This window comes from Phyllopteryx taeniolatus, chromosome 14 (assembly GCF_024500385.1).
Source record: "Phyllopteryx taeniolatus isolate TA_2022b chromosome 14, UOR_Ptae_1.2, whole genome shotgun sequence".
Classification (NCBI taxonomy): domain Eukaryota; kingdom Metazoa; phylum Chordata; class Actinopteri; order Syngnathiformes; family Syngnathidae; genus Phyllopteryx; species Phyllopteryx taeniolatus.
This window is the reverse complement of record NC_084515.1, coordinates 10,773,346-10,800,783: the sequence shown is the minus strand read 5'-3', so window position 1 is coordinate 10,800,783 and position 27,438 is coordinate 10,773,346. Positions and strand designations below refer to the sequence as shown.

Genomic DNA, 27,438 nt, shown 5'->3' with positions numbered 1-27,438 from the left:
TGTAGTGTCTCCAGCGTGTCCTGGGTCGTCCCAGGGGTCTCCTCCCGGTGGGACGTGCCCGGAACACCTCACCAGGGAGGCATCAGATGCCCCAGCCACCTCATCTGGCTCCTCTCGATGTGGAGGAGCAGCGGCTCTACTCTGAGATACTCCCTGATGACCGAGCTTCTCACCCTATCTATAAGGGAGAGCGCAGACACCCTGCGGAGGAAACTCATTTCAGAAGCTCGTATCCGGGATCTTGTTCTTTCGGCTACGACCCGCAGCTCGTGACCATAGGTGAGGGTAGGAACGTAGATCGACAGGTAAATCGAGAGCTTCACCTTTCGGCTTAGCCCCTTCTTTACCACAACGGATCGATACAAAGTCCCCATCACTGCAGTCGCTGCACCGATCCGCCTGTCAATCTCCCGTCCCATTCTACCCTCACTCGTGAACAAGACCCCAAGATACTTGAACTCCTCCACTTGGGGCAGGATCTCATCCCCGACCTGGAGAGGGCACGCCACCCTTTTCCGACTGAGGACCATGGTCTCAGATTTGGAAGCGCCCACAGGACCCGCCGAGGGACACGGTGAAACGCCTTCTCCAAGTCCACAAAACACATGTAGAGTGGTTGGGCGAACTCCCATGCACCCTCGAGGACCCCTGCCAAGGGTCCACTGTTCCACGGCCATGACGAAAATCACACTGCTCCTCCTGAATCTGAGATTCATCTTCCCGATGGACCCTCCTCTCCAGGTGAACCCCACATACAGGCGCCGAGCCGGGGGGCAATAAGTATACCCACAGCTGCTCGGCGCCTCTCACCGTGGGCAACTCCAAAGTGGAAGAGAGTCCAACCCCTCTCGAGACGACTGGTACCAGAGCCCAAGCTTTGCGTGGAGGCGAGTCCGACTGTATCCAATCGGAACTTCTCGACCTCACACACCAGCTTCCCTGCCAGAGAGGTGACATTCCACGTACCTAGAGCTAGCTTCTGTAGCCGGGGATCGCCGCCTTCGGCCACCGCCCAGCTCACACTGCACCCGACCCCTATGGCCCCTCCCACAGGTGGCGAGCCCATGGGAAGGGGGACCCAAGTTACCCTTTCGGGCTCTGCCCGGCCGGGCCCCACGGGTGCAGGCCCGGCCACTAGGTGCTCGCCTTCGAGCCCCACCTCCAGGCCTGGGTCCAGAGGGGGGCCCCGGTGACCCGCGTCCGGGCAAGGGAAACCTGAGTCCATTTCATAAGGGGTCTTTGAGCCATGCTTTGTCTGGTCCCTCACCTAGGACCTGTTTGCCATGGGTGACCCTGCCAGGGGCATAAAGTCCCTGACAACTTAGCTCCTAGGATCATTGGGACACACAAACCCCTCCACCACGATAAGGTGACGGCTCAAGGGCTCCCCCTTTGTTGTGTTGATGATTATTCAAAAGAAAATAAATGCGAGAGCATCCGGTCAGACTTTTATTGTGAAACATGAAAGGTTGGACATCCGGGTCATGCGCACCGCTTTTCGATAAAGGCCAGTTTTACTACCAAAAACCGAAATGCAGACTTTTTTAATTAACCCCGTTTTGTTTACAGCTTTGTACGCTTTGCTGTCCTTGTCGTTTTTTCAACATGCCGTCGAGGCGTCGAGCGGCAAGGGTGAGTGTTAAAGTTGACGGTCAAAGGCAGTAGCTCGTTTGCTAGCTTGTCCACTTTGACACTCGCCACATTTCAACCGATCCCACCAATTGCAATGATTTTGAGCTCATTCTGGACATCTAGGCTAGTTTTACCATTCCCCGAATCCATGAAAAAAAAATCAATTTGAAATGGAGACATCCAAATTCTACTCATCATTACCACATTTTATTTACTCCATGTTGTTGTGTTTGTAGTGGGAATATGACTGAGCTGGTGTTTTTAGATTTGCTGGAAATATTCACGCAGAGATGTGTGTACTTCAAAACAGTTCAGAAAGACAGGCGCACGTTTCCAAAATGTCTCGTTCAACGCATCTCTCCCTGGCCAGTGCACCAAAGGAATTTATGAGGTCATTAATGTGTTTGAAATTGTTTTTCTGTCTACATGAAAGATGTGGGCAATGTGATGCACGACACTGACGAATTTAGTCTCAGGCGCAGGAGAGTCAGCAAAAGCATCTGCAAAGGTGACAGTACTCTACTAGTCTCTGTCAGGGATGGTACAACACAGCCCAGAACACCCGTTGCATTGCAACTTTAGTGTAGTACTTGAGGCACTAACGGGAATCAAACCCGCGCCGTGAAAGGCAGCAGCGTGTACCACACTACTTGTGCTTGCATTTTTATCATGTGACTCGCCTTTTTTGCAGGATTCGGGGACAACATCCACTGGAGAACACTGGAAGACGGCAAGAGCGAGGCGGCGGCCAGGTGAGTTGGCTTGGCTTTTTCTGGACGACAAGAGGAGGACAATACACACAGGAAGTTTCCACGTGACTTGACAAAAGTTCTCATCTAGAGACTCTCCAGAGCAGTTCACCCCTCTGCATCCAGACTGCAAATGAATAGAACTTGCTAAAAGCCACCATTGGTTAATTTAACTGAATCCCACAAAGATTTGATTCGATTTCCAGTCGTGTAGTCAGCACTTTATTACTATCCATGCATCCATTTTCCGTACCGCTTATCTTCACGAGGGTCGACAATGACACAAAGAACTGCACCCACGTCAACAAATTAGCCGAACATTCGAGTATGTGCCTTTCATCAGAAGCAAATACTAGTAATACTGTTAGTTAACGCAAAACTGTGCTAACACTGCAGCTCTGCTTACCTGGTGGCTTTGACATGGGCCAGTGAAGTCAGGCCATCATTTGAAAATAAAGGATCTTCGTCATGGGCTGATACTCTGCGTAAGGGCCGCTATTTTGTAAATTAGCAAAAATTCGGAACAGCTTCCTCAGGTGCATTTTGGGAAATGGGCAGCTCACAAAATATTTACTTGGTTGTTCAATGTCACACTTGATTGGTGGGCGGGGACGCGAGACAACAAATTTAAACCTGTCCATCAAATGTCCTATTTAAAAAAAAAAAAAAAAAAAAAAAAAAAGAGAGAAAATAAATAAAATAAATAATAATAAAATAAATACAATTAATAATAACATAAAATAAACAGACCATCTTTTTACACTTGCACATTACTTGATTTAAAATGTGAAAATGTGACTTAAAACATTGTAGTTCTTTGTCCATTATTTCCTATGAGCAAACGGGTGTGATGTTTCGTTGCATTTGTGTATTACCAGTGGTCTGCCCCTCATGGTCATCATCCACAAGACGTGGTGTGGAGCCTGCAAAGGTAAACAGTGGATGACACAGACGTGGGCCACGTGTGATGCTAAGGTAGGCTAACACAGTTTTGCTTTGGCTCTTTTCAGCGCTAAAGCCCAAATTCGCAGAGTCCAAGGAGATCTCTGAACTCGCTCACAACTTTGTGATGGTCAACCTGGAGGTAAGGAACCCATCAGTAAATATTTCACTGGAAGGAAGTTGTTGTTGATCTCACACGAGTCTTTTGATGGTGAAAGGATGAAGAGGAGCCGAAGGACGAAGCCTTCAGTCCCGACGGAGGCTACATCCCACGCATCCTTTTCCTCGGTACGCAGACACAATGCTGGTCGTCCGTATTGTTCATTGCGTTTTAACTGACAATTTATCGGTCAATAATGAATCTATATTCTTGCAGATCCCAGTGGCAAAGTCCATCCTGAAATCACCAACAGAAACGGGAATCCCAATTACAAGTATTTTTACAGCAGTGCTGAACAAGGTAACACATAATAGACTTAATAGAAGTTAATTGGGCTGCTACTCTGGCTTGTGTATATGGCAGTGTTTCCCAACCTTCATTTAGCTAAGGGACATATTTTAATATTAGAAAAATCCCACAGCACATGACAACACAAAATTGGCACAAAAAGGACTGAAATAATAATCTCGTCTCAATTTATTCAAAAATGTACTTAATGTAATATCTGGACATGCTTAGTTAAGGCCATATTTACAAATATTTACTGCAATTATTACTTTATTACTGCGTTAGTGGTAAATTAGTGATGGAATGTGGCACCCTACAGCTTGGGTTCAAATTCGGGTTACGTTGTCTCCGTAAGAACAGAGCTCCTTCATAAGCAGAGGACACCCAGGAGATAGATCCCGGGAGTGTTTCACAAGGCTCTATACTCGGTCCACAGATTTTTACATTATACTCTGTCCCAATGACTTGATGTTACAGTAGAGAATTGGTAGAAATCCACAAGGTTTGCGACTCAGTCCACAGATTTTCTTGTTTTTCAATGTACTTACTGTTTTTGTGTTTTATATTCATGGCCTAGAAGTCTTTCATATTTACTGTAATTATGACCTCTGCATTAATGTAGATTTGTGATTGACAAATTCGGGTAATGTCACCGTAGGAACGGAACTCCCCTGTTGATAAATATTGGCGGTGTTCCACAAGCCTCTGTACTCAGTTCACAGATTTTTACATTATACTCTTGTAATTACTACTTGCCGTTATAGTAGAGAACTGGTAGCGTTCCAAAAAGCTTACAACTAACTCCACAAATGTTCATGTTTTTCATACAAATACACCCACGTGTGATGTGGGTGTTTCTGCGTGATAACGTTTGTGTAGTCCTGCCACCAGATTCCGTTTGTCGCCTGAAAGTCGTTCTGGATCTTTGCCCAGCCTAGCAGATCAAATAATTAGCGGAGAAACTCAGAAAAGGGGCTGTTATTATGTAAATTAGCCACACTGTTACATAATAACGGTTAATTTTGTGTTCATAGTGGTGTCAGGGATGAAGGAGGCGCAGGAGAAGCTGACGGGCGATGCCTTCAAGCGGAGCCACACCGGAGACGAACTGTGAGGAAACGAGCGTCTGAGCAGCAAGGGCTACATCACCTCCTACCAACACTTACATCGCCATGAACACTACTTGTTACATAATGTATACTGTACTATCATGGATGTAACAACCCAATCAAGTGCCAAATTGACACACAACTTTCCATCAAGGTTCCCCACACTGAGGCTCCAAAACGGGTCGGCGGTAAATATTTATCAGGTCGCCAATTGTCAAAACGCCTTTTTTTTTTTTTAAATGCTCATCAAGTAGGGACATAATCACGTTTGTTGCATTGAATTGAATCTTTAGTGTTATTTTATGTACAATATATGTTGGGAAACCTTAGACTTTTCACAATCACCCTAAAAGCCACAACCTGTACCCATTCACCATACCTCATACTTCTAAAGACGATTTCTTGTGAACATGTGAATTTATTTTGCACATTTTTTTTCTCCTGTTATATTATTTTGCCTCATTTTATACCCTGTGAACAAATAAAGGTTTGTTGTAGTGAATGTCATGTGTATACTACTAGTGTCGTCGGGAGTCAATACACAGCAGAAATTGCGACAACACAATTTTATTGTTCAACAGTGGCAATTCCCTTGTGACAGCAGAAAAGACACTTTTTAATGACAATAAAGTAATGTATAGTCATTAAAAAATATACAGTGATGCCTTGCTCGTTTCTTTGTGATACGAGCCAACTCACAAAATCTTTTTTGCGAGCGCGGAGTTGAGATATGAACACTGTGTGGTGGCAGTGACTCAACTCTCTTCACAACAAGCAGTTTGGGAGATACAATTAGTGAACAATTTCAAAAAAACAGGTTTCAAGCTGTATTGCCACTCCCAGACAAAGTAATTACACCTTACGCATTTAAAACAGCCGTATAGCTTAGGCATTCAGTCCGGTAGATGGCATAACTAGCATGATGTTGCGGCGCTATAACCCTTTTAACAAACGGATTGAACACCAAAGTACAGTCTCGAACAGACTAATGGCATTTCCAATCATTTCAATGGAAAAGATGATTTAAGATAAGTGTTTTGCGTTAGCGGTGTGGTCACAGAACAAATTAAACTTGTATGTCAAGGTACCACTATTTGCTATTTTCATAGTTTCTTACGTTTTAACAATTTGTCATTCTTTAGCCTCTCTCTTCAGTATATTGGATTAAAATGATCTAAGTTAAGAATTATTTAAAAAAAATTGCATGTGTATCATATTTTGTACGTGTGCACATTTGCTTAATGACCAAAATAAAACTTTGATGACTCTCATTACAACAGATCAATCCTTTGCCACTTTGTGTCATTCGTTCATTCATCTTCCATTCCGCTTATCCTCACTTTGGTCGAGGGTGTGCTGGAGCCTATCCCAGCAATCTTCGGGCGAGAGGCAGGGTACGCCCTGAAGCGGTCGCCAGCCAATCGCAGGGCACATAGAAACAAACAACCATTCGCGTACACATTCACACCTAAGGGCAATTTAGGGTCCTCAATCAACATACCACGCATGTTTTTGGAATGTGGGAGGAAACTGGAGTGCCCGGAGAAAACCCACGCAGGCACGGGGAGAACATGCAAACTCCACACAGGTGGGGTCGGGGATTGAATCCCGGTCCTCAGAACTGTGAGGCAGATGTGCTAAACAGTCGTCCAACGTGCCGCCCACTTAGTGTCATTTCCAGTTTAAAAAAAACATGCCCCTAAACAAATAAAAACATTCCACTTTAGCTAAAAATGTGTCCAAGTTATAAATGATTTTGGGCAAAACTGCATACATACGACGGGAGGTTTTGGAATGTAGCTTATCACAGGTGCCTTTTATTTCATTTCCGTGTCAAAACAGTAGATTATTTACCACAAAACAAGTCGTCGGACATGGTAACCTATTCAAAAGCAGATGATATTACGCATTTTTTCACAATTTATAACAGTAATATGGTGTCCGATTAACACGTCTTTTGTCAAAATAGCCCAAGGATCAACAGTTACAGCACACCTTTTCCTTGATGAAATCAGTCAGTTTTGAGGAGGCTGTCCACTGCTCACCCTGTCCCCCTCTACTGCAGGGCCAACGCAGAGTACAGCTTTCGTTAGAAATGATGACGGGGTGCAGTTGTAGGCGTATGCAGGCAGGCCTTGCGGTAGTATGGAGAAAAATGTGAGCAGCCATAAGTCAGTAAAAGTTTGAAGTGCATTTTCACTCAGGGAGGCAACACTTCAATACTGTTGTGCGTTTCCAACAACACTGCAGCAATTGGCTTTGACATAGTGCGATCTGGCCATTGCTTGAAAATGACGTATGTTGACCCAGCCTAGCTGCACAGTCATGGACGGAGAAAGTCGGTGAGGAGGCTGGGTTGTGTGAATTAGCAGAGTTGACACATTTTGTGAAACAGGAAGCTGAGAAAAGATCTACTTGGTTGCTGAATTATACTCTTGATGACCCAACTATTTCAGTTCAAGTCATTAAAAAGTCCTCTTTACATCATGTGTCTCCTTTAAACCAAGAAAATGGAATTCATACATTTCTAAAATTATAGCTGACAAATCAGCATGATCACCTGATTTGTATAGATTAATTAAGAGTGGTATTAAAAAAATGACATGGCTACATGTTTAGCGTTCAGGCAGGAGGAGTGTCCCGTGCGCTTCGCTAAAGCATCACCAAGCGAGACTCAGTTGTGTATGTGTTTTTTTCGGAGGGTGGGTGGAGGGCAGGTGTCGACCTAGAACCTTCCCTGCTTGGCATCTCCGATTGCGCCCCAGACGTCGAAGACAAACTCGTCCGGGAAGGCGAAATCGCCGAGTGTCTCGTCCAGCGCCATGGCGAACTCATCTGGGTTCTTCTTGTCACGGCCCACCTCCACCATTGTGGCCGCTGGATGGAAATTAAAACAAAACAAAACAGTTTTTTCACTTGGGTTGTTCTAATCACATTTTCTGGCACCCGAGTCCTTCTTTTCAAGTCTCTGCCAATACTAACTCCAATTCGGTACCTCGACGAAGCCTTAAGAAGAGAAGGATGGATGGATGGATAGATAGATTAGCTCGATTGATATACATGAAGTTAGTATAAAAGTGTCAATTTCATTACAAAATATATATATTTGTCTTTCTTCTGATTGGTTGCCTCTGTGTAGATGACCCACTTGTGAGGGTGCACATATTGCTATGTTGACAGCGCTGTCTCGGAAGCGGAAGGAGATCTTCGCAAGTGACGTAGATAAGCTTGAGAAATTCGAATGACCTGATTTCAGGCCTCTCGGCAGAAAAACGTCTGCAACTCAGGAATGCGTGGACAATTTCAATTCATGTTTCACATGTTTACTGAGGCACCATGGAGCCAGTACTAAATCCCAAACAGTAGAAAAAGTTTGTTTGGTAAAATACGGGACTTTTAAGGACAAAGGCGCCGCCCACGAAGCGCTGTGTTGCTGGTGAATACTGGTGAAATACACGAAACGTGACATTGTGTATTATAAAACTAAGCTGTTCCACTTGGCAAGGTGGATTCCATTGGTTGTGATCAGGTGTATCTAATGTTGTGTCCTCTGTGGGGTGGATGGCGGATGCTCACCGAGTTCAGTGTCTCTGATCCCCATGTAGCTCTCCAGCAGGTCATCCACCTTCTTCACTGCTTTCTCCTCAAACTCTGTCGGCTGGACAATAATGCACATATAACTCGGGTGTTTGACAGGTTGTTATCAATTTGTTATTACTTGATTAGTTAGACTACTTGCCTCGTCCTCGACCGTCGCCGGGCCCTTGGAGCGAAGTCTCAGAGTTGCCTTGCCGTTCCCGATCTTATTGTCGGTGCTGGGCTTGGCGCCCTTGGACCTCGGCTCCAGCATTTCTGCCAGTTAACAAACAAATGATATTTCATCTCATCTGATATTCTTATGGGGTATACAGTATACTGTATAGTTAAATTAGGTAGTGACGGCATCACGCAAGCACCATTCATTTGCAGTCTGGATGGGTGAACAGCTCCCTCAAGTCCCCACAGGGTCCCTATATCGCCACAAAGTCGCTAGATTTTTTGCTAGTCGCTTTTACAATAAAAAGACGCCAGAGAGGTCGGAAAAGTCACTGACTATATCGAGGAAGTAATTAAGGTGGCAACACTGAGTTGCCACTCACTTTGTCACAGTGCCCTGCCCCTGGTTGTCATGGTAACAAAACCACCTTGTATTTGCATGAAACATGCTTAGGTGTGAGTCAATCCTGTAGAACCATTTTGTTTGACCTTTTTGCAGAAAATGCCAACTTTTGGGTTGTTGGAATTGACTGTTTTTTCAAGTTATGTTTTTTTTTTTTTTCCGCCCTGTGTAGTTTCAGATACGGCGCCGCTCAAGTGAAGTGGACAAGAGAAAAATGGAGAGCCACAGTCAGCTATCCACTTTCAGGAATGTATTCAACTGGACAGTCAAACACTCAGAAGGAGCATGTAGCAGGCGTTAACATTAAGCTAAATAAATGGCCTACCCGACTGACTGCAGCTCCTGACGTCACTCACCAGGCCACGCCCCTTAAATGAATGAAACGCGTAAGTAGGGCTGCAACTAAATGAATAATTGATTTATTTTCTTTATTAATTGGACAAACTTTTTTTTTTTTTTATTTCCACCCCTTCAAGGTCTTTTAAAAAAAAAAAAATTGACAATGCAGAAAATGCACAAACAAATTGATTATGATGCAGGTACTGGTTTAGTCCGTAAAATCCGTCAGAAAATCGGCAAAATATTTTGATCATTTTTTTAGTAGAAGTAAAATCAGATGTTTGGATGTCTTATTTTGATTCAACACAACACAACAATACACCGCTTTCATGGAGGACTACAGAAATCGGAGAATATTTACTGTTGAGAGGCTGAAATTCCAAGGATTTGTATGTACAAGTTAAAAAAGGTCTCTAAACAATTAATCGATGAGCAAATTAGTTGTCTATTCATTTGATAATAGATGAGTTAAATTGTTGCACCTCTACTTGCGGCTGAAAGTACCAGTATATTAGTAAATTAAAAGCTCTGTAAGGAGTGTCACTCAAAAGTGAGCATTTTTGTGAAGGCAGAATTTGTTTGTATTTGCGCTCATTAGATTGTACACGGGGTACTCGGTTTACAACTGTTACAAGGTACCCCAAATTTGTACGCATGTATGAACACATTGTACTCTTTCACTAACCGATGCTAACGCAATACTAAAGTCGTAATTGCAGTAAATTCTTGTATTAAAAACACTTGAAGGGCATTAAAAAAAGGAAAATATAAGTATATTGGGCCCCTCGTAAACAGAAGAGCTCCCCGTTTTGTAGGTGTGTCTAATTGATACGTCGCTCACCGAAGGCCTTCATGGGTTCCACCAGCTTAAGGGTGAAGGTCTCCTTCCTGGGCAGCTCTTTGAGCATGCGGGCCACCTCGTAGTGGCGCGTGCCCACGATATTGCGGCCGTTGATGCGCTCGATGTGGTCGCCCACACAGATCACCTTCACCTTGTCCACCACACTGTCCTCTTTGATGCGCTGCCACCACACACACATGAAAAATTGCTCATGATTACACAAATTTGGTCGAATGGCTGTTGCTTTTTTCTTTTTTTTCTTTTTTTTCTTTTTTTTTAAACTTCTTACTTTCGCCACTGGAGGGTGCTGCTGTACCAAATACTGTATAATGGTGCCTTGACTAGGAGTTTAACTCATTTCCTGACCACGCTCATAACTCTTAACACTCATATCTCAAATTGACTATACCCATTAAAACGAATGGAAAATTCCGTTCATTTGTTCCAGCTCCCAATAAAACACCAACAAAATTTTTTTTTTAAATGTTTATTAATAAGAAAAATAGCACCCTACAGCATTGTACTATATACAACATACAGCAATAATTAAATACTATTTTTGTTCATCATTATTGGCATTAATTGTGCGATGCCTTGGCCACCAAGGCCAGCTTAGGTTGTGCATACTTATACAGACAAAGACTTTCACACTTAAGTGACTCTGTAAGTTCAGCAGTCGTTTTTCACAGATGTTGGCGAATGTCTTATTTTAACTAAACCCAAAGATAATCAATCCGATTTCCTGGAGGACAACAGGAATCTGAGAATATTTATTGTCGAGGCGCTGAAATTCCAAGGATTTGGTCAATTTTCAGTTAAACAAGGTGTCTAAATGATTATTCGATTACCAAAATATAGGTCAATTAATTTGATAATCAATTAGTTGTTGATTAATGGATTCATTGTTCCACCTCTAATATCCATTACTGAAAGTGTTAGAGCACCGCAACATTGATGTCACTTTTGTTAGCCTGTCTGCTGCGTTTTAGCATTCGGCTAGCGACTTTCATTAAATTTTGGTTAAATACTGTACTTAGTGTAACTCTGTTTTATTTTTAACCTGAGAGTAAACTTTAACTGAGTGTCAATTAACAACTTTAAGCCTCTTTTTTTGAGGAATTGTTCAATATCTGGCGGCACGGTGGCCGACTGGTTAGAGCGTCAGCCTCACAGTTCTGAGGTGTGGGGTTCAATCCCCGTCCCCGCCTGTGTGGAGTTTGCATGTTCTCCCCGTGCCTGCGTGGGTTTTCTCCGGGCACTCCGGTTTCCTCCCACATCCCAAAAACATGCATGAATTGGAGACTCTAAATTGCCCGTAGGCATGACTGTGAGTGCGAATGGTTGTTTGTTCCTATGTGCCCTGCGATTGGCTGGCAACCAGTTCAGGGTGTACCCCGCCTCCTGCCCGAGGACAGCTGGGATAGGCTCCAGCACGCCCGCGACCCTAGTGAGGAGAAGCGGCTCAGAAAATGGATGGATGGATGTTCAATATCTGCCTAACTGCTGCTTGACATTGTGAAGTTCGCTACCAGCATCTTGTCCTCGTATCTCGAATTTTTGCTCATAAATCAAGACAAAAAAAAAAGGAGGTGAACGACGGCACCTCTCTCAAAAAAACTCATAAGACTGGTTACTCGTAAGTCAAGGTGCAACTGTCATTAGTAAATGAATAGTGAAATTAAATAGAGTACAGTAGTGTAAAACCTGTGGCAGGTTAGGTTGTGAATTCTTTGCTTTCTTTCTAATCTGTGGCAGAGCCAGATCTAGCGTCACTGGCCACCCCAAAACTCCAACTAGTTCGTTTTGTCACTTATTGCAGAAAACGGAGACATTAAACTAAAGGCGGGCCCTGCAATCCTTTCATCATTCTGTATGCAGCCCTTGGTGGGAAAAGACTGGACTCTGCTGGTATGTGTGGAATTTTCTGGTATCCTAATATTTTTGTCCATAACGCTGTTGCTGAATTAACCTACTTTGTAATCTTCAAACCAATCTAATCTTCACTATGAAGTGCTCAGTCATCTGTCTGAAATACTTTCCACTCTTTAAGAAAGTACTGTACAAAATACTGTAAGTATTTACTATTTTACAACTTGATTTGCTTGCTTGCTTCGTCTCCAGTGTTGCATTGTGGGCATGCAGTGTTGCCTTGGTATCGCACGATGGCAAATGAGAGCAAGGTCTGTCTCTGTGTGCGTGTGAGACGCTGAGACAACGGAAGCTCTTTACACAGTGGCAGCATAACAAAACTCCAGTGGACCTCGGCCAAGGCCACACCATGCCGATTTGGATCAGCACCAAACTGCAAACAGAATTCCCACAACCCCACTAGATGAAGCAAAATGTGATAGTTAATCCCTCTCCATTGCCGAGAGTTTACAAAATAGCTGCTGGTGTCAAAGCAATATGATGACTAATCACGCAACATGATCGCCAATTATGTGGAACCGATTGTTGACGAATTGTGTCTGAAAGGAACAGTACAGTTCAAGGGACATTTTCAAGTGGAAAAATAATGTAACCACTTCATTCGTTTTTCAAGCAATGTTATTAATGTTAATTCTTATTCTTTGGTTTTACCAAAAAGTGTTGACGAATCATGTGTGGTTGCAGAGCTTTTTTTCCCCATTTTATTTCAATTTAATACAAATTTCAATTTAACTTGAATTTCTGTTTATTTATTTTAATAATTATATTATTTATTGTTTTATTATTTTTCTGTTATTAAGAAGTGTGCGTGAATCGAGTTGGAGTTGCACAGTGAAGTGCAGCAGATTGGCAGTTCGGCATTTGCCTATTCACAGATTTTTTGGTTTTTTAAAGATGTCCTCTAGGAATGCATGGTATTGGGGGAAAAATGATGCAAAAATGGAAATGGAAAAATGAAATGTGCGTAATATACGTGGATCCGCATTATACATGAGAAATGACGGTAAGTGTCCAGCGAGACATGAAGTCAAAATCATTTCTTTTCATGCCCAGTTATACAGGAGTACGTGTATTAGCACATTTGAAAATATTTAAGAAAGAACATTTTAAATGCATAAAAATATGTTTAAAAAAAAATAAAAAAAATTCATAATAAAAAAAGTTAAACTACTCTAAAGTGATCCAAGTGTTTTGTGACCCTCTAGCACAAAATCGATCAGAAGTGTTTTGAGCTTAAGTCCAGAAAGTGTTGATTACGTGCAAAAGATCAATTTTCAGATGTGAATCAAACACCAGAAAAATAAATAAAGATTACATTCACAATCGGAAATTGATGGGAATTTCTTACCTTAATTCCTTGGGGGAAAAAAATGTTTTTATTGATAGGCTACAGCGAAATGTCTGTGAGAAAAGATCAACGAAGCAAATCGGCTGCTGCCCTGTGCAAAACGAGGTAAACCACATCATGTCTGGTACCAACAGAAAGCTTGCAGCTCTCTGCAGCCGTGGGTTTAATTCAAAAGTACATCATTACACGTATGGACCAACAAGAAGCAGTAATACAGTCCCTCATGGTGTTAACATAACATCCTCGTTGCTAGGCTAACGCTGAAACGGCACTTCCGGTCTTTAAACTGACATATCTTCACCAAATGTTACCCGATTACCACAACCTATAAATCGTTGGAAAGCATTTTTAACACCTTTTCAGAAAATGTATATAGCTCAAAAACACAGCCATGCGACTTCTGATCAGTTTCGTGCTGGAGGGTCACATTTTTTAGGAGTATTTTGAACATTTCTTTCTTACTCTTCTTTGTATTTTCCCGCAGTCTGGATGCCCTGTGGCACAGCGCTACATCTCACAAGTCAGAACTGGTCCTATGACAGACTTCTAGATTGAGGGAAGGAGGATTGTCGGTGGAGATATGGGGAATGGATATGGTTATGTGTGCAGGGGCTGTGTTGGTCATCTGGAGTACACCAAACACAATAAGCCAATTCAGAATGTATGTTAACAATAGGCGTCAGGATACATCCAGGTAGCAGAACGCGAGTGACTGCTGCTGACCTGAAGAGATCCAACTGGCTACTATAGAAGTGATCTGAAACTGAAACTGAAACGATGACAAAGACTTGTGTTTGAGGTAACATTTTAAAAATCAGTACGTGTGTACCCCGCTTGAGAGTAACATATAATAATAACAGGAACAAATAAGAAGCTAACAGGAAGTTCCTCTTCGTCATCCATTGTGGTGGAGCGCAGGTTTACCTTAATGAAGGCGAACCCCGCACCGTTGTCGGTGATGGTCAGGCCCAGCGCATCTTCTGACTTAAACACTTCCACCTCCTTCTTGAGTCCCCGGACGTGGGCAAAGATGAAGTCCTCCAAGCCGATCTGGCCGCCGAGCAACTTGTCCATGTCGATCTTGTGTGTGTTGAGGGTGCAGAAGAGGATCTGCGTGACAAAGAAATAAAATCAGAAAATCCAATCAGTTTGGATCAAAGAACAGCCAGAAGGTATGTTAATCACTGACGGCTCGGAGTGTCATCAGTGTGTGTGGGTGTGTGTACGTGTGTACAAAATCAAAAAGACAAATGACCTTCACACTTTAGAGGGCTTATAAGTGTGATCAGCAGAAGCAGTAAGCTGATTTCACAGCACTTTAAACAGATTGACACCCAGCTAGTGGTCCGACTGCCACCACTCATTTGTTGCACTCCCATACACATTTCACAGTCTTACATCTGAGCTCCACACTCAGAGGAAACAACAACCTCAGGCACGCCGATTAGGCACGCTATTAGTTACGACTATGGGTAGGGTTGGGCATCGTTTGAATTTGAGCGATTCCGGTTCCGGTTCCGGTTCCAGCTCCTTAGTTCGATTCCGGTTCCACACGATTCTCGATTCTGATTCTTTTAGGAGGCTGGGTCAAAAATGTTTGGATGGTTTAAATAAAGGGTGTCCAAATTATGAACATCGATTTTCTTAGCAGCCCACAGCATCGACTAAAATGAACATTTGACTCGAGGGTCTTTATAACCAGTATCAATATCAAACCTACAAACTAAAAGGCAATGTGCGTGGAACTAACCCATTTGACCTAATATTCATTAATTGTTTCAGCTAAAAGATAAATATAGCACTGTTATTTTAGTTAGTTAGTTATTTTAACTGTTTTAACGATTTGATTTGATTGTTTCACTCACCCAGTTGACTGAGAGGTGACTTCACTATATAGCTGCCCTTGTATTCCGTTTCATCACGTCAAATGGTTTATATGTGCAAGTTTTAACTTGACTTCTTGTTTTATGCTTGTAACCTTTTATTTTGAAGAGTACGGAACAGAACTCAGCATTTTGGCACAAAAAGTAACTTCACATGGCACCGCTGATTTTTGTTTTTTTAAAAAAGTTTTTTTTTTTTTAAATGGATGGAACCAAATGCTCTAAAACACTGATTCGTTTCCTTACACACCGATGAGGCACAAGGTTAGTGTTTGTGATACTGTGAGACAATGTTTATGTGAATTTTGTCCCGATTCATTGTGACGTAAAGTTGCTACGGTGAAGTTTTAGCCCAATGTTAAGCTTTTTTCTTTTTTGTCAACAGCGCTTACGATGGTTTGAAGACTCAAATAAACGCTGAAAACCATCAGTGCAGAAGTGCAAGCAACCGTTTACCTTGTTAGCTGTATCAAGGTTGGCATAGACGTATTTTATGGTTACACTCACCCAAGTCACTGAGAGTTGACTTCACTGAAGCTGCGTGAGGTGTAGGCTGAGGCTGGGAGCGAGTCAGACGCTACACCTCGGGAAAAACTCCTTTGCACAATATAATCTTATTCCAAGTGTTGCATTGAGGCGACTGGTCATTCATTTTAACAAAGTTAAGACACACTTTTGTTCGCCGCCGCTGCCGTTGACCACAAGCATGTCATCGTGTTGGGGAAAAGTGCCTCACATAATGCAGAAGAACAACCAAAAGAGTCAAAACATAGAGCTCAAACCATCATCCCGCATGCAAATACGTGTTGTGATGCCACCACAGATAGTACCAGATGATAACCACAGATCGAGAAATTGACATTTTGAATGTGTGAATTTCTTTTTTGGGGTGACGTCAGCACAAAAAGAGTACCAGTGATGGCACCCAGGAAATGTGTGTTAACCATAAAACCAGAAATGTAATGGATTGTTTTTATTGTGACAGCACCACATTAACTCATTCACTGACAACTGTTTAGAGCATTTTGATTGATCTTTCAAGACCAATGGAATACTGTGTTCTGTGACAAAGTGAGCTCCAAATGTACCAAAATAAAGAGTAGAGTCTCTTCTTTCACCAGAAAAAAAGTTTGTTTCAAACTTTCACCGTTCTTTATTAATCACTAGTAGAATATGGGCTGGTTTCACAAAAAACACAGGTTTCTGATCAAAAGGCAGAGAAAACAAGATTTGATTTTTTTACTTCTGTGACAAAAACAAGCAAAATAGTCAGTTATTTAGCGATATAAATCTTTGAAATTTGCAGTGAACAATGCGGTCGCATGGCTCGAATTGAACGTCAGTCTTTTTTACATGGCGTTGCTCATTCACTCCATAAAATGGGTCATCTTTTCTCATGATCACGACACTCTTTCTACTACCTGCCACGAAACCATACTCTGTTTGTACTATACATATTCATACTCTGTTGAAAAATGTATATATATTGTTGGCAGTAAACTGTTGGATTCCATTTGACAAATACATTATCAATATCCATAACATTGAGTGCTTTAATCACGTCCTGAAGCAACTGAGGGTCCATTAAGTCTGTGCCCGATGTCTTCAAATGGTGAGTAGTTTTACTTTAATTTAGATTTATATTACTGTGGTTAACTTACAATGGATGGACATAATAGTTTCTTAATTGATCGATTGTGTGAAACTGAATGTTGATGAATCGTCTCCAGAAACAAAAGCCAGAATTATTTTCTTCTGCAAAAAGGGAGTGAATCAGTTTTTCACTGTGTGCCAATCAGGCCTTGTTTTCGCTGTTTACCAACAGGCGCTACTTCTACAGATACACACACATGCACTTTATCCAACATGTTGCCATGGGGAACCAGACCATAATTGAAGAGGGTGATAATAGAAAGGGGGCCGCAAGAGGAGGAGAGAGGGACTGAATCTAAGGGTCTACTTTCTTTCGCCACCCACCCCCCCTTCTTCCAGGAGGTACACAAGTGCTCGCTCAGAGCCCGTTACCAAGGCTGCCGGCAGCGTTAAGCGGCTTCTCTGCGCCCCAGGCGGCTCTCAGCGCTGCTCCCCTCCCCACTGTGCCCTTCACACTACTGGCTGGCGCGAGCTAGATTCAACCCCCCCCCCCCCAATCAGACTCACCACACCTCCCACGGACTCGAGAACCACATGGATGAAGGGACTCAATGTACGTGTGTTTAACTTTGGCCGAGATGCACATGGATAAAAGTCTCTCACACAGACACACACACACACACACACACACACACACACACACACACACACACACACGAGTACAGTGGAACCACAATTTTGACATGATTAAATGTCATTCAATTACCATTCTACTATAGTATTGCATCAGAAACACCCAACAACACCCTTTAAACAGCATAACAAATAAAAAAGATGAAATAAATTAGCATGTTATTCTGATCGGCTTTGTCATAATTTGTCGAGCCGATCAATGACGTCATTGATCGGCTCTGCAAAAGACATTTACTCCGCGTTTATTTTTAGCCTGACCGCCAATAAAGTTATTTAAAAAAAAAAAAAAAAAAACCTTGGCGGTGTGGGACAGACAACACGTAATGTGTGGATCAAACTACAAGACAAATTTGGTCTTTCACGATTGCACTATGTCAGACTACTGCAATAAAATCTTGTATTCCGATACCACCACATCACGTTTTTTACGATCACTGGGCTTTATCTTATCAACTCAAACCCGACCGGATACACTCGGGCCATGACAACAACAATCGATCACGTCATGTGTATTATAAGAACTAAATGGGGAAAAATGTGTGTTGGTGGTCACCGGTGCTCGGAACAAAGATATATTTATTGTAAATAACATTTTTTGAGCAATTAAGTAAACGAACAAGTCATTTAAATAGAGACATTGCTCCATCTTGTGATCGGATCCGTGATCGGTTATCGTTTATTTAAACTCGCTGATCAGTCCCAAAAATCATGATCATGTAAAGCCTAAAAAAATACTTAAATCTGGCCCACTTGAGATCAAATTGGGGTGAATGAAAAAAATGTGTTTGGCACCCCTGGTTTAAAGTTTGAAGACTCGCCACTTCAAGTGCATGCGCACGCGCATTTCAAACTCACTTGACATAAACTGTACAAATTAGCAGTACAACTTTGAGATAGTTAAAAACAAATGTTATGGTGACAACTGATGCAAATGCATTTATTTATTTATTTTATGCACGAGTGCAGGTCAATGTTTGTCTTTGTCTCGTGTTCCTGCACTGGCTGCTTGTGGTGGCAAAGTTAGTGCTGAGGTCAGTGGTTTCTGCTTTTAAAAAGGAAATCACAGTCATCAGCATTCACGGCGGTGCAATCGTTAACCTTACCGCGTGAATGTATGATGTTCCACTGTGATAGCAGAGTGGCATCACAGTGGCGCACAATGAACTCATCTTTAAAGCTGCCCTGTCCAAATAAGTACACAACTACTAACCTCGTTGCTAACCAAAACAGGAGCACTTATCAAAGATGCCGTGACAAAAGAATGCTCAAATACATTGGAACCTTTATTTACAAACTTAATTGGTTCTTGTACAGGGTTTGTAAATTGAAAGGTTTGTAAATTGAACATAATAAAGAAATAACGTAAACATGAATGATTATAGTCGAAGTTTTCCCACTTTGCACACAATCTAAAGCTATACGGTTTATCAAACATGACAAGGGGTGATCGATCAAAAATCTCTATTAGCCAAGTTAACAACAACAACAAACGGAACTGTCCTCCTCATTCAAATGCAGCTGCCCTGCCCACATGCACACAAACTGCCATGTTACGAGTCCCTCTGGTGCATTGATAGAAAGTCAGGGGAAACATTTTTTTTTTTTTTTACTTTAACAACCACGTTACTCCAATTATGAAGAATAAAAAAAATTATCCACTTTACCTTGACTTCTTGCAGCTTCTTCTCCTGACAACAAGTCGGCATGTCAGCCTTCTGGCAAATGAAAGTTTAGAAATGCTACCACTTGCTCGGTGTTTTTCATTAATCCAAACAAGCAAGAATTTTTCTACTTGGTAAAAAAAATTCTCTTGTTCCTTTCGAAGATAATTCACTCTCTTTGCCATGTCAGGAGCAAAAAAAAACAAAATGTCCACCATAGTAGCAATCGTGGACTTGTTTCATCCATACTTGCGAGCAAGCTCTGCAATGCGTGTGCCATTGATATACTGCTCACAAATCGTCTTTTTCAAGTCCCTCCCTCTTGCTACGCTTGCCCGTTGCTTTTCTTGGACCCATGTTGAGCTAGCAAAATGCAAAAAAAAAAAAAAGGCGAAAAACACCTACAAGGCAGAAAATGACGCACTAAGCTAAGTAGTGACCAACTGCGACGCCGGCACAGCTGTGAGTGATCCGCCTTCTCCACAATGGGTGCACCACCTCACACAAAATGGATGAATGAAACATTTGCACACCGCGATAAGGTTCGTCCATCGGACAATACTTTTGTTTGGTGTGAGGTACGTAAACGGAACAGTTCGGACATTGGGGCATTCGTAAATCGGGGTTCCCCTACACACGTCAACCTATTTCTCCAACAAAAGCCTTCCCTCTAATAAGACGCCTTTTGATGAAACTGTGTGGATGTGTGATTTTCCACAGCAAAAAAAAAAGGTGGTATCACATCAGATCACAATGAAAACATCTTAAGTGTGAATCAAAACACAACATTGGGATCTTAAAAAAAAAAGGATAAAGGTAAAAGGACCGTTCTGAGGGGGGCTCTAGCATATCATTCACTTCTCATAGCACAACGCAACACTTTAAAATAACATCCTGTACAAATCAGCATGGTAAATTAGACACACACGCACACACCTGCAACAAATGAGATTGCGCCACTTAATCTGTTGGATTACAAAATCCGTCACACCAATGCAAGGTAAGCAACGCTGTGCAGGCCACACATTCAAATTGCAGGAAAACAGCGGCCACACCTCAAACTCCACAGCTGCCCGTATAAGCACGGACTTTGACCCAAGTAGGAATAACACTGCTTCTGTCCACATCGGCTAGACCGTGGAGTCAGATGATGTCATGGGTCTTGGTTGCCAACTTGGCATTTTATAGATGCCAGTTTTGTAGCAAGTTTTATTGACCAGTCGGCTGGAAATTAAAGTTACTGGAGCGACACAAGTGCAACTTAACTGTTACAAAGAAACAGCGTGAATACCCTAAAGGGTAGGTAAACAGCTACAGAAGAGACACCATTGTACCCATTTGAACTTGGTCGCTAACCAAAACAGCAGCATCTACCAAAGCATGTAAACCTGTCACTCAGATGAATAAAAATGTTTTTTCCTGCACAGTATTAAAGATGATCTCAGGCTAGGGCTGGGCGATTAACTGAAATTTAATCGTGATTTCGATAAAAACATAATCAAAGAAAAACTGTGCTGAACAGCGTGGTGTGTGTGTGTGTATTCAAGCTTGTGTTGTGAAAGCACCCTTAATGCACCTGTGTTGCTTGCAGCAAGCTTGTGAAACGTTATTCTGCCCTCTCTGAGTGTGCGTTAAGCAGTTTAATGACACCCCAGTTGGAGTTTATTGTAAACCTAAACACAACAAAATGAATTACACACATATTTCGTTTTAGAAACGTGGACGCTGTATGTATGTGTCTATGACTTTTTAGCTCTGCCCAGTCTGCCTCAGTTGTTGCCGTTTCGCTGCACTTCGCCGTAATAAATGGTAAATGGACTGCATTTATATAGCGCTTTATCTACAACTTCACAGTGCCCAAAGCGCTTTACAAAGCTTCACATTCACCCACACATTCATACAATGGGCGACTGCTGCCATGCAAGGCGCAGCCAGGCCCACTGGGAGCAAATTAGGGTTCAGTGTCTTCCCCAAGGACACTTTGACATGCGGACAGTCGTAGTCGGGATTTGAACCAGTGACCCTTCGGACACCCTTTTTAAAATCCACTTTCATCATTTTCTTCTTCATACGTTGTGAAGGTATTGGTTCAGACTCTGTATCAGCAGATACTCCAAATCATGTGACTCGTGTCACACTCTGGTGCAGAAAAAAGTCCCCGGGACATCTCTACCGCTAACATTGTTTAATATTAAACCAAAAAATGAGTACAAATACAGGCCTTCCCTTTTGAGAGATGCCTTTTAATTCAGTTACATCTACACAATCCAATGAGATCCATTACGAGAGATCGATCAAAAAGAAGAGGAATTTTGCAGTGTCGTAAAGAGTGGGCATGTTTTCGGATGGAATAGCAGCCCAAAACAGAGTTGCTCCCCGGGGAGCTGTGGGATGGCCGTGGCCCACCACAGGTTATCTGCTCAAATTTGAGGCAGTGCCCGCACAACCGGACGTCAGGGACTTCCTGCCACTACCAACACCAACACATGACTGCATTATTACATGTGTGTCTCTTTCGTGACATGGGTGGATACAACATCTATGTAGCTTCATGCTACGCTACTGACAGATAGCAACATCCTGTTGGCCAACTCTCGTTGTAATCGGGGGCAAACGTCAAGTAACGGATCAGGTCAAATGACTAGTGAAGCCTGTTACCATTGCCTTTAGCATTAGCATTCCGCGTCCACGGACACAAGACATGGTGCCCATTTAAAACCAGTGGATTTATAGACATGTTGGATCATTTTGACCCAAGGTATGTGCTTCCAAGCCGTAAATATTTTACTCCAGTCGCCTTGTCTCACCTTTACAACTCTACACAAGACCACAATCAAGTCACAAATATTCAGCGAAGCATGTTGCTTCGGTGCGTTACCGTTCCGTGTTTACAGTTGGCTATAGCTTTTTACAGCTCCAGTGAAACGCACACAACCAACACCTGTGCAATAAGCATGGTTACAACAACCTGTCGATGTCTTTCTTTGTGTTATCATGTCACGAATGATCGACAAAGGAATTTGCATTCCAATTAGACACTTGGCTAAATGTTTTTGAGTTGTTTTGATAGTCCACAACAGTTTGAAATACATGCGACCTGCACCTATGGACTTTGCACGGTTACAACTATCCTCCTATGTCTTTCTTTGTGTTATCAGGTCAACCAAGCAACTTACTTGTTTGACCTGAAGTTACTAATTCTTCGCGCTTCGCTTAGCATGAGCATTCTGAGTCAGCAGCTTTTTGAGTTGTTTTGACAGTCGACACAAGTGTGGAATGAACGCAACTGACACTTACTGGACTCAAGCGTCATACCGTATTTTGACTTGTCCATCTGCATGGGAAAGCAAGAAATCATCTTCACATATTCAGCGTCTATCTACATTTCAGCAGGGCAAGACTGACTACAAAAAAAGTCAAAACTAGAGCAAGTTGAGACAAAGACATACTCTTAAGTGTCAGGAATAGACATGGAAGAAAGGGCAACAGAAATGGGCTAAAACCTGCCTTGTCTAGCTCCTTTCGCAAGGCGTCAGACAGATTCTCTCTGCGTTTTTTCGGCTTCGCATCTCATCAACCAGTGTGTAAGGTCGCACAAAAGCCGCCTGTGCATTCACACTTTCAAAAGACAAGACTAAAAGGGGGGGAGGAGAGCAGACCAGCTTTTGTTTTGGATCCTTCGGCAGTCATGTCTCACTAGATACTGTAGTACAACCCCAATTCCAATGACGTTGGGACGTTGTGTTAAACATAAATAAAAACAGAATACAATGATTTGCGAATCATGTTCAACCTATATTTAATTGAATACACTACAAAGACAAGATATTTAATGTTCAAACTGATAAACTTTTTTTGTTTTTAGCAAATAATCATTAACTTAGAATTTTATGGCTGCAACACGTTCCAAAAAAGCTGGGACAGGGTCATGTTTACCACTGTGTTACATCACCTTTTCTTTTAACAACATTCAATAAACGTTTGGGAACTGAGGACACCAATTGTTGAAGCTTTGGAGGTGGAATTCCTTCCCATTCTTGCTTGATGTACAGCTTCAGCTGTTCAACAGTCCGGGGTCTCCGTTGTCGTATTTTACGCTTCACAATGCGCCACACATTTTCAATAGGAGACAGGTCTGGACTGCAGGCAGGCCAGTCGAGTACCCGCACTCTTTTACTACGAAGCCACACTGTTGTAACACGTGCAGAATGTGGTTTGGCATTGTCTTGCTGAAATACGCAGGGGCGTCCATGAAAAAGATGTTGCTTGGATGGCAGCATATGTTTCTCCAAAACCTGTATGTACCTTTCAGCATGAATGGTGCCTTCACAGATGTGTAAGTTATCCATGCAATTGGCACTAACACAGTCCCATACCATCACAGATGCTGGCTTTTGAACTTTGCGTCCATAACAGTCTAGATGGTTCTTTTCCTCTTTGACTCGGAGGACACAATTTCCAAAAACAATTTGAAATGTGGACTCGTCGGACCACAGAACACTTTTCCACTTTTCATCAGTCCATCTTAGATGAGCTCAGGCCCAGAGAAGCCGGAGGCGTTTGTGGGTGTTGTTGATAAATGGCTTTTGCTTTGCATAGTAGAGTTTCAAGTTGCACTTATGGATGTAGCGCCGAACTGTATTTACTGCCATTGGTTTTCTGAAGTGTTCCTGAGCCCATGTGGTGACATCCTTTACACATTGATGTCGGTTTTTGATGCAGTGCCGCCTGAGGCATCGAAGGTCACGGCCATTCGATGTTGGTTTTCGGCCTTGCCGCTTACATGCAGTGATTTCTCCAGATTCTCTGAACCTTTTGATGACATTATGGACCGTAGATGATGAAATCCCTAAATTGCTTGCAATTGTACCTTGAGGAACATTGTCCTTAAACTGTTCGACTATTTTCTCACGCACTTGTTCACAAAGAGGTGAACCTCGCCCCATCTTTGCTTGTGAATGGCTGAGCAATTCAGGGAAGCTCCTTTTATACCCAATCATGGCACCCACATGTTCCCAATTAGCCTGTTCACCTGTGGGATGCTCCAAACAGGTGTTTGATGAGCATTCCTCAACTTTCTCAGTCTTTTTTGCCACCTGTCCCAGCTTTTTTGGAACGTGTTCCAGCCATAAAATTCTAAGTTAATGATTATTTTCTAAAAACAATAAAGTTTATCAGTTTGAACCTTAAATATCTTGTCTTTGTAGTGTCTTCAATTAAATATAGGTTGAACATGATTTGCAAATCATCCTAGTGAGGAGAAGCGGCTCAGAAAATGGATGAATGGATGGATGGATGGATTCTGTTTTTATTTATATTTAACACAACGTCCCAACTTCATTGGAATTGGGGTTGTAGAAGAAAGTTTTTAACCCACCCAAACTCTGACAACTAGAAGCTATGAGGCACAAATATTGATTCTCCACCAAATTAATTTATGATATTGCATATATGACCGCATGGTATAGATGTGAAATGTGCATCAACACATAACCAAAGAAAAGGCTGACCCCATTTGGTTAGCAGTCTCTTTAATGCAGGGTTTTGTTACATTATGTCTCGTCCTTCCCTGTGTGTACAGAGAGGAGTATCAAACTCATTTTTTTCACAAGCCATTGTAGTTATGCTTCCCCTCAGAGGCCCGTTTTGACTGTGAAACCACATAGTGGGTCTTCGAGTTACAAGTGACCCAACTTAGTTTCTCGAGACACAAGCTGTCACCCGGCCAATTTTTTTGTCTTCATGTTGTGAGCAAAAATGAGAGAAACTTCACAAAAAGAACAACGCTCTCTCCTTAATCTTGCCCGTTTCCTCTTCTTTGTGGCCATCCCTTTCTTCAATGACAATCATGCCATGTTTTTTGTGGTTTTATAATAAAAAAAAAATAATAATAATACAATACCATATATTTGTATGTGGTGCCTCAAAAAAGCCTTACTCTGTTGCCCAGCCTCCCCAACACATTTCTTTACATGGCAGAAAAACAGGATAGTATTAGTTAATAAACATGCCGTATTTCCTCAAATAGTTGCCGTGCCCCAGTTAGTTGCCTTGTGCATCATCTACTAAACAATGCTATTGTTCACACACGTCATTAAATTGATAACTCTTAAGCCCACTTAAACTACTACATTGCTAGCCAAAACACCTAATGATGACGCAGTGACAAATAAACGCCACCCTCAAATAGAAAACCTCCTTCCCTCCACCCTAACAGCTTGTGACTCAATATCTTTCGTACATGGGTGTCTTAGAGTCACCTTCTGAGCCCATTTAAACCATTGCTAACCGAAACAGCAACACCTATTGAAGATGCTATGACAAATAAACTTGAGTTGCGAGCAAAAATGAGAGAAACTTCACAAGAACAACGCTCTCTCCTTATTCTTGCCTGTTTCCTCTTCTTTGTGGCTATCCCTTTCCTCAATGACAATCATGCCATGTTTTTGTGGTTCAATAAAAATAATAATAATACAATACCATATATTTGTATGTGGTGCCTCAAAAAAGCCTTACTCTGTTGCCTAGTAGCAGTCGACTCAGCATTGCAATGCATTGATTAATCAATATTTTGACCCACCCCTAGAAAAGATAATTTTTTTCAATTGAGTTGTACAGGTCTCAATGGTGGAAAAAGTTTGGTCTCATTTTTTAATCACAAAAACATGGAAGTTGAACAGGGGTGTGTAAACTTTTGATAGCCACCGTGAGTACAGTACAGAGTACGAGTTCTTATCCCACTTTTGGTTGTACATAAACCACAGGTGTCCAAACTTTATCCTCCGAGGGCCTCATACAAACAAACAAAAAAACAAGGATGCGAGGGCCACTTTGAAATTATTCGACTTTAATGTATTATACACTCTAAAATTAATCAATCAAGCAACTATATTCTTTATATATTGTAATTAGTTTGAAAAAACTGCTACGTCACAGCTTTATGTAAAAGCTGCGGCCTTGCATTCCACTAAAATAGATCCGCCCACCCCCGGAACTGAGCAGCAGGCGAATCCAATTTCCACATTCAGAATCAAAACAAGACCAATCTGTAGAATGATGACCATTTTTAAAAGTTACTTGAGATAGGTGGAGGAAACCATTTTTGCTTCTGAAAATGATCGTCACTCACCACAGCGTTATAAAGAGAAATGATGTTACTATTTTAGCTTGAAATAGTTTTGTTTTCTTTTGCATCGTTGCATATCTAGAAAAGATCTCCAGCATATAAAACGAATTGTGAACACCCTGATTGAAGCAAAGTGTGGTTGGTGGTGGGTGATTGAGTGGGTCGGTGTTCTTACCTCCGGTGGGCTGATATTGAAGGCGTCTGCTATCTTGGCGTACAGCTCCTTGACGTTGGAGAAGCCTTCAATTCTACCCGTGGGGCTGCCGTGGGCGAGCTGCGTGTGGAAGACCAGCTTGGGCCGCAGGTTGGCGGGCGGCGGAGGCAGTCCTGCGGCGCCGTTCGCCGCCGACTTGTTGCCTCCGGCGGCGAGCAGCGAGCCCGCCGCACCTGCGTGGTGCCCGCCGCCGACCTCCTCGTTGTCCACCAGGTGGTCCTTGGTCGACTTGTTTTTCTTTCTCCACGGGCCAAGCGGCATTTTTGTGCGTCTCGGTTAGCCCGTCAAACTGCTAAAACATTTGAACCTGTTGAAATTTCGTTTTCGTTTTTTTTTTTTTTTTTTTACTTCCTTGTTTCCGTTTCGCTTGACTTTCCTCTTCCCCCGAGGATACTTTTCCGTCGCTCACCTGGCCGCGGCCCAGTCCGAAACGGCGAGTTTTGCGGGGAAGACGGCGGCGAACGAGCAACAGGTAGCCGGGGATAAAGTGCGGCGTAAGAGAGGCAACCTGCGGGGTGCCTGGCTAACAATAGCCTCTCTGTGCGCGCCTCTCCCCCGGCGCAGGCGCACTGGGAGCGGCGGTGGTGGTGGCGGCGGCGGCGGCAGCACCGGTACACCTGTGCACCCATGCGGTCACTTCATTGGGTACACCTGTCACAACCAGAAGCATCACTTTTTCCTCAATGCTTACTACGCAGTAGACACATTTGCACTGCCATAGTAAACAGCCATATACATAATGTAGCATTACAAAAATAATTCAATGAAAACA

At 42.6% G+C, this 27,438-nt stretch overlaps 2 protein-coding genes across 2 annotated transcripts; one reads left to right on the top strand and one right to left on the bottom strand.

Annotated features, from left to right (window-relative positions):
• Window positions 1-1,446: 1,446 nt before the first annotated feature.
• Window positions 1,447-5,382, top strand: txndc12 (thioredoxin domain containing 12 (endoplasmic reticulum)). The gene is made up of 7 exons (XM_061797276.1): window positions 1,447-1,632; window positions 2,324-2,384; window positions 3,260-3,312; window positions 3,392-3,465; window positions 3,542-3,611; window positions 3,700-3,783; window positions 4,806-5,382. Exons 1-7 carry the CDS (start codon window positions 1,533-1,535, stop codon window positions 4,883-4,885), a joined length of 522 nt encoding a protein of 173 aa, XP_061653260.1. The 5' UTR covers window positions 1,447-1,532; the 3' UTR covers window positions 4,886-5,382.
• A 49-nt stretch (window positions 5,383-5,431) lies between these two features.
• Window positions 5,432-27,245, bottom strand: gipc2 (GIPC PDZ domain containing family, member 2). Its single transcript, XM_061797274.1, has 6 exons — window positions 26,628-27,245; window positions 14,421-14,606; window positions 10,220-10,400; window positions 8,620-8,732; window positions 8,457-8,538; window positions 5,432-7,757 (listed from the first exon to the last, which is right to left on the bottom strand). The coding sequence occupies exons 1-6, from the start codon at window positions 26,925-26,927 to the stop codon at window positions 7,606-7,608; spliced, it is 1,014 nt and encodes a 337-aa protein (XP_061653258.1). The 5' UTR covers window positions 26,928-27,245; the 3' UTR covers window positions 5,432-7,605.
• Between the last annotated feature and the right edge of the window lie 193 nt (window positions 27,246-27,438).

What these genes read in the sequence shown, in the direction of transcription:
- txndc12 (XM_061797276.1), top strand. Translation starts at nt 1,533, where the DNA reads ATGCAGACTTTTTTAATTAACCCCGTTTTGTTTACAGCTTTGTACGCT. An exon ending in CGAGGCGTCGAGCGGCAAGG is followed by an intron (nt 1,633 to 2,323) that starts GTGAGTGTTAAA and finishes CCTTTTTTGCAG; the next exon opens with GATTCGGGGACAACATCCAC. An exon ending in AAGAGCGAGGCGGCGGCCAG is followed by an intron (nt 2,385 to 3,259) that starts GTGAGTTGGCTT and finishes GTGTATTACCAG; the next exon opens with TGGTCTGCCCCTCATGGTCA.
- gipc2 (XM_061797274.1), bottom strand. Translation starts at nt 26,927, where the DNA reads ATGCCGCTTGGCCCGTGGAGAAAGAAAAACAAGTCGACCAAGGACCAC. An exon ending in GGAACCCATGAAGGCCTTCG is followed by an intron (nt 8,733 to 10,219) that starts GTGAGCGACGTA and finishes GTTAACTGGCAG; the next exon opens with AAATGCTGGAGCCGAGGTCC. An exon ending in GATCAGAGACACTGAACTCG is followed by an intron (nt 7,758 to 8,456) that starts GTGAGCATCCGC and finishes ATTTCCATCCAG; the next exon opens with CGGCCACAATGGTGGAGGTG.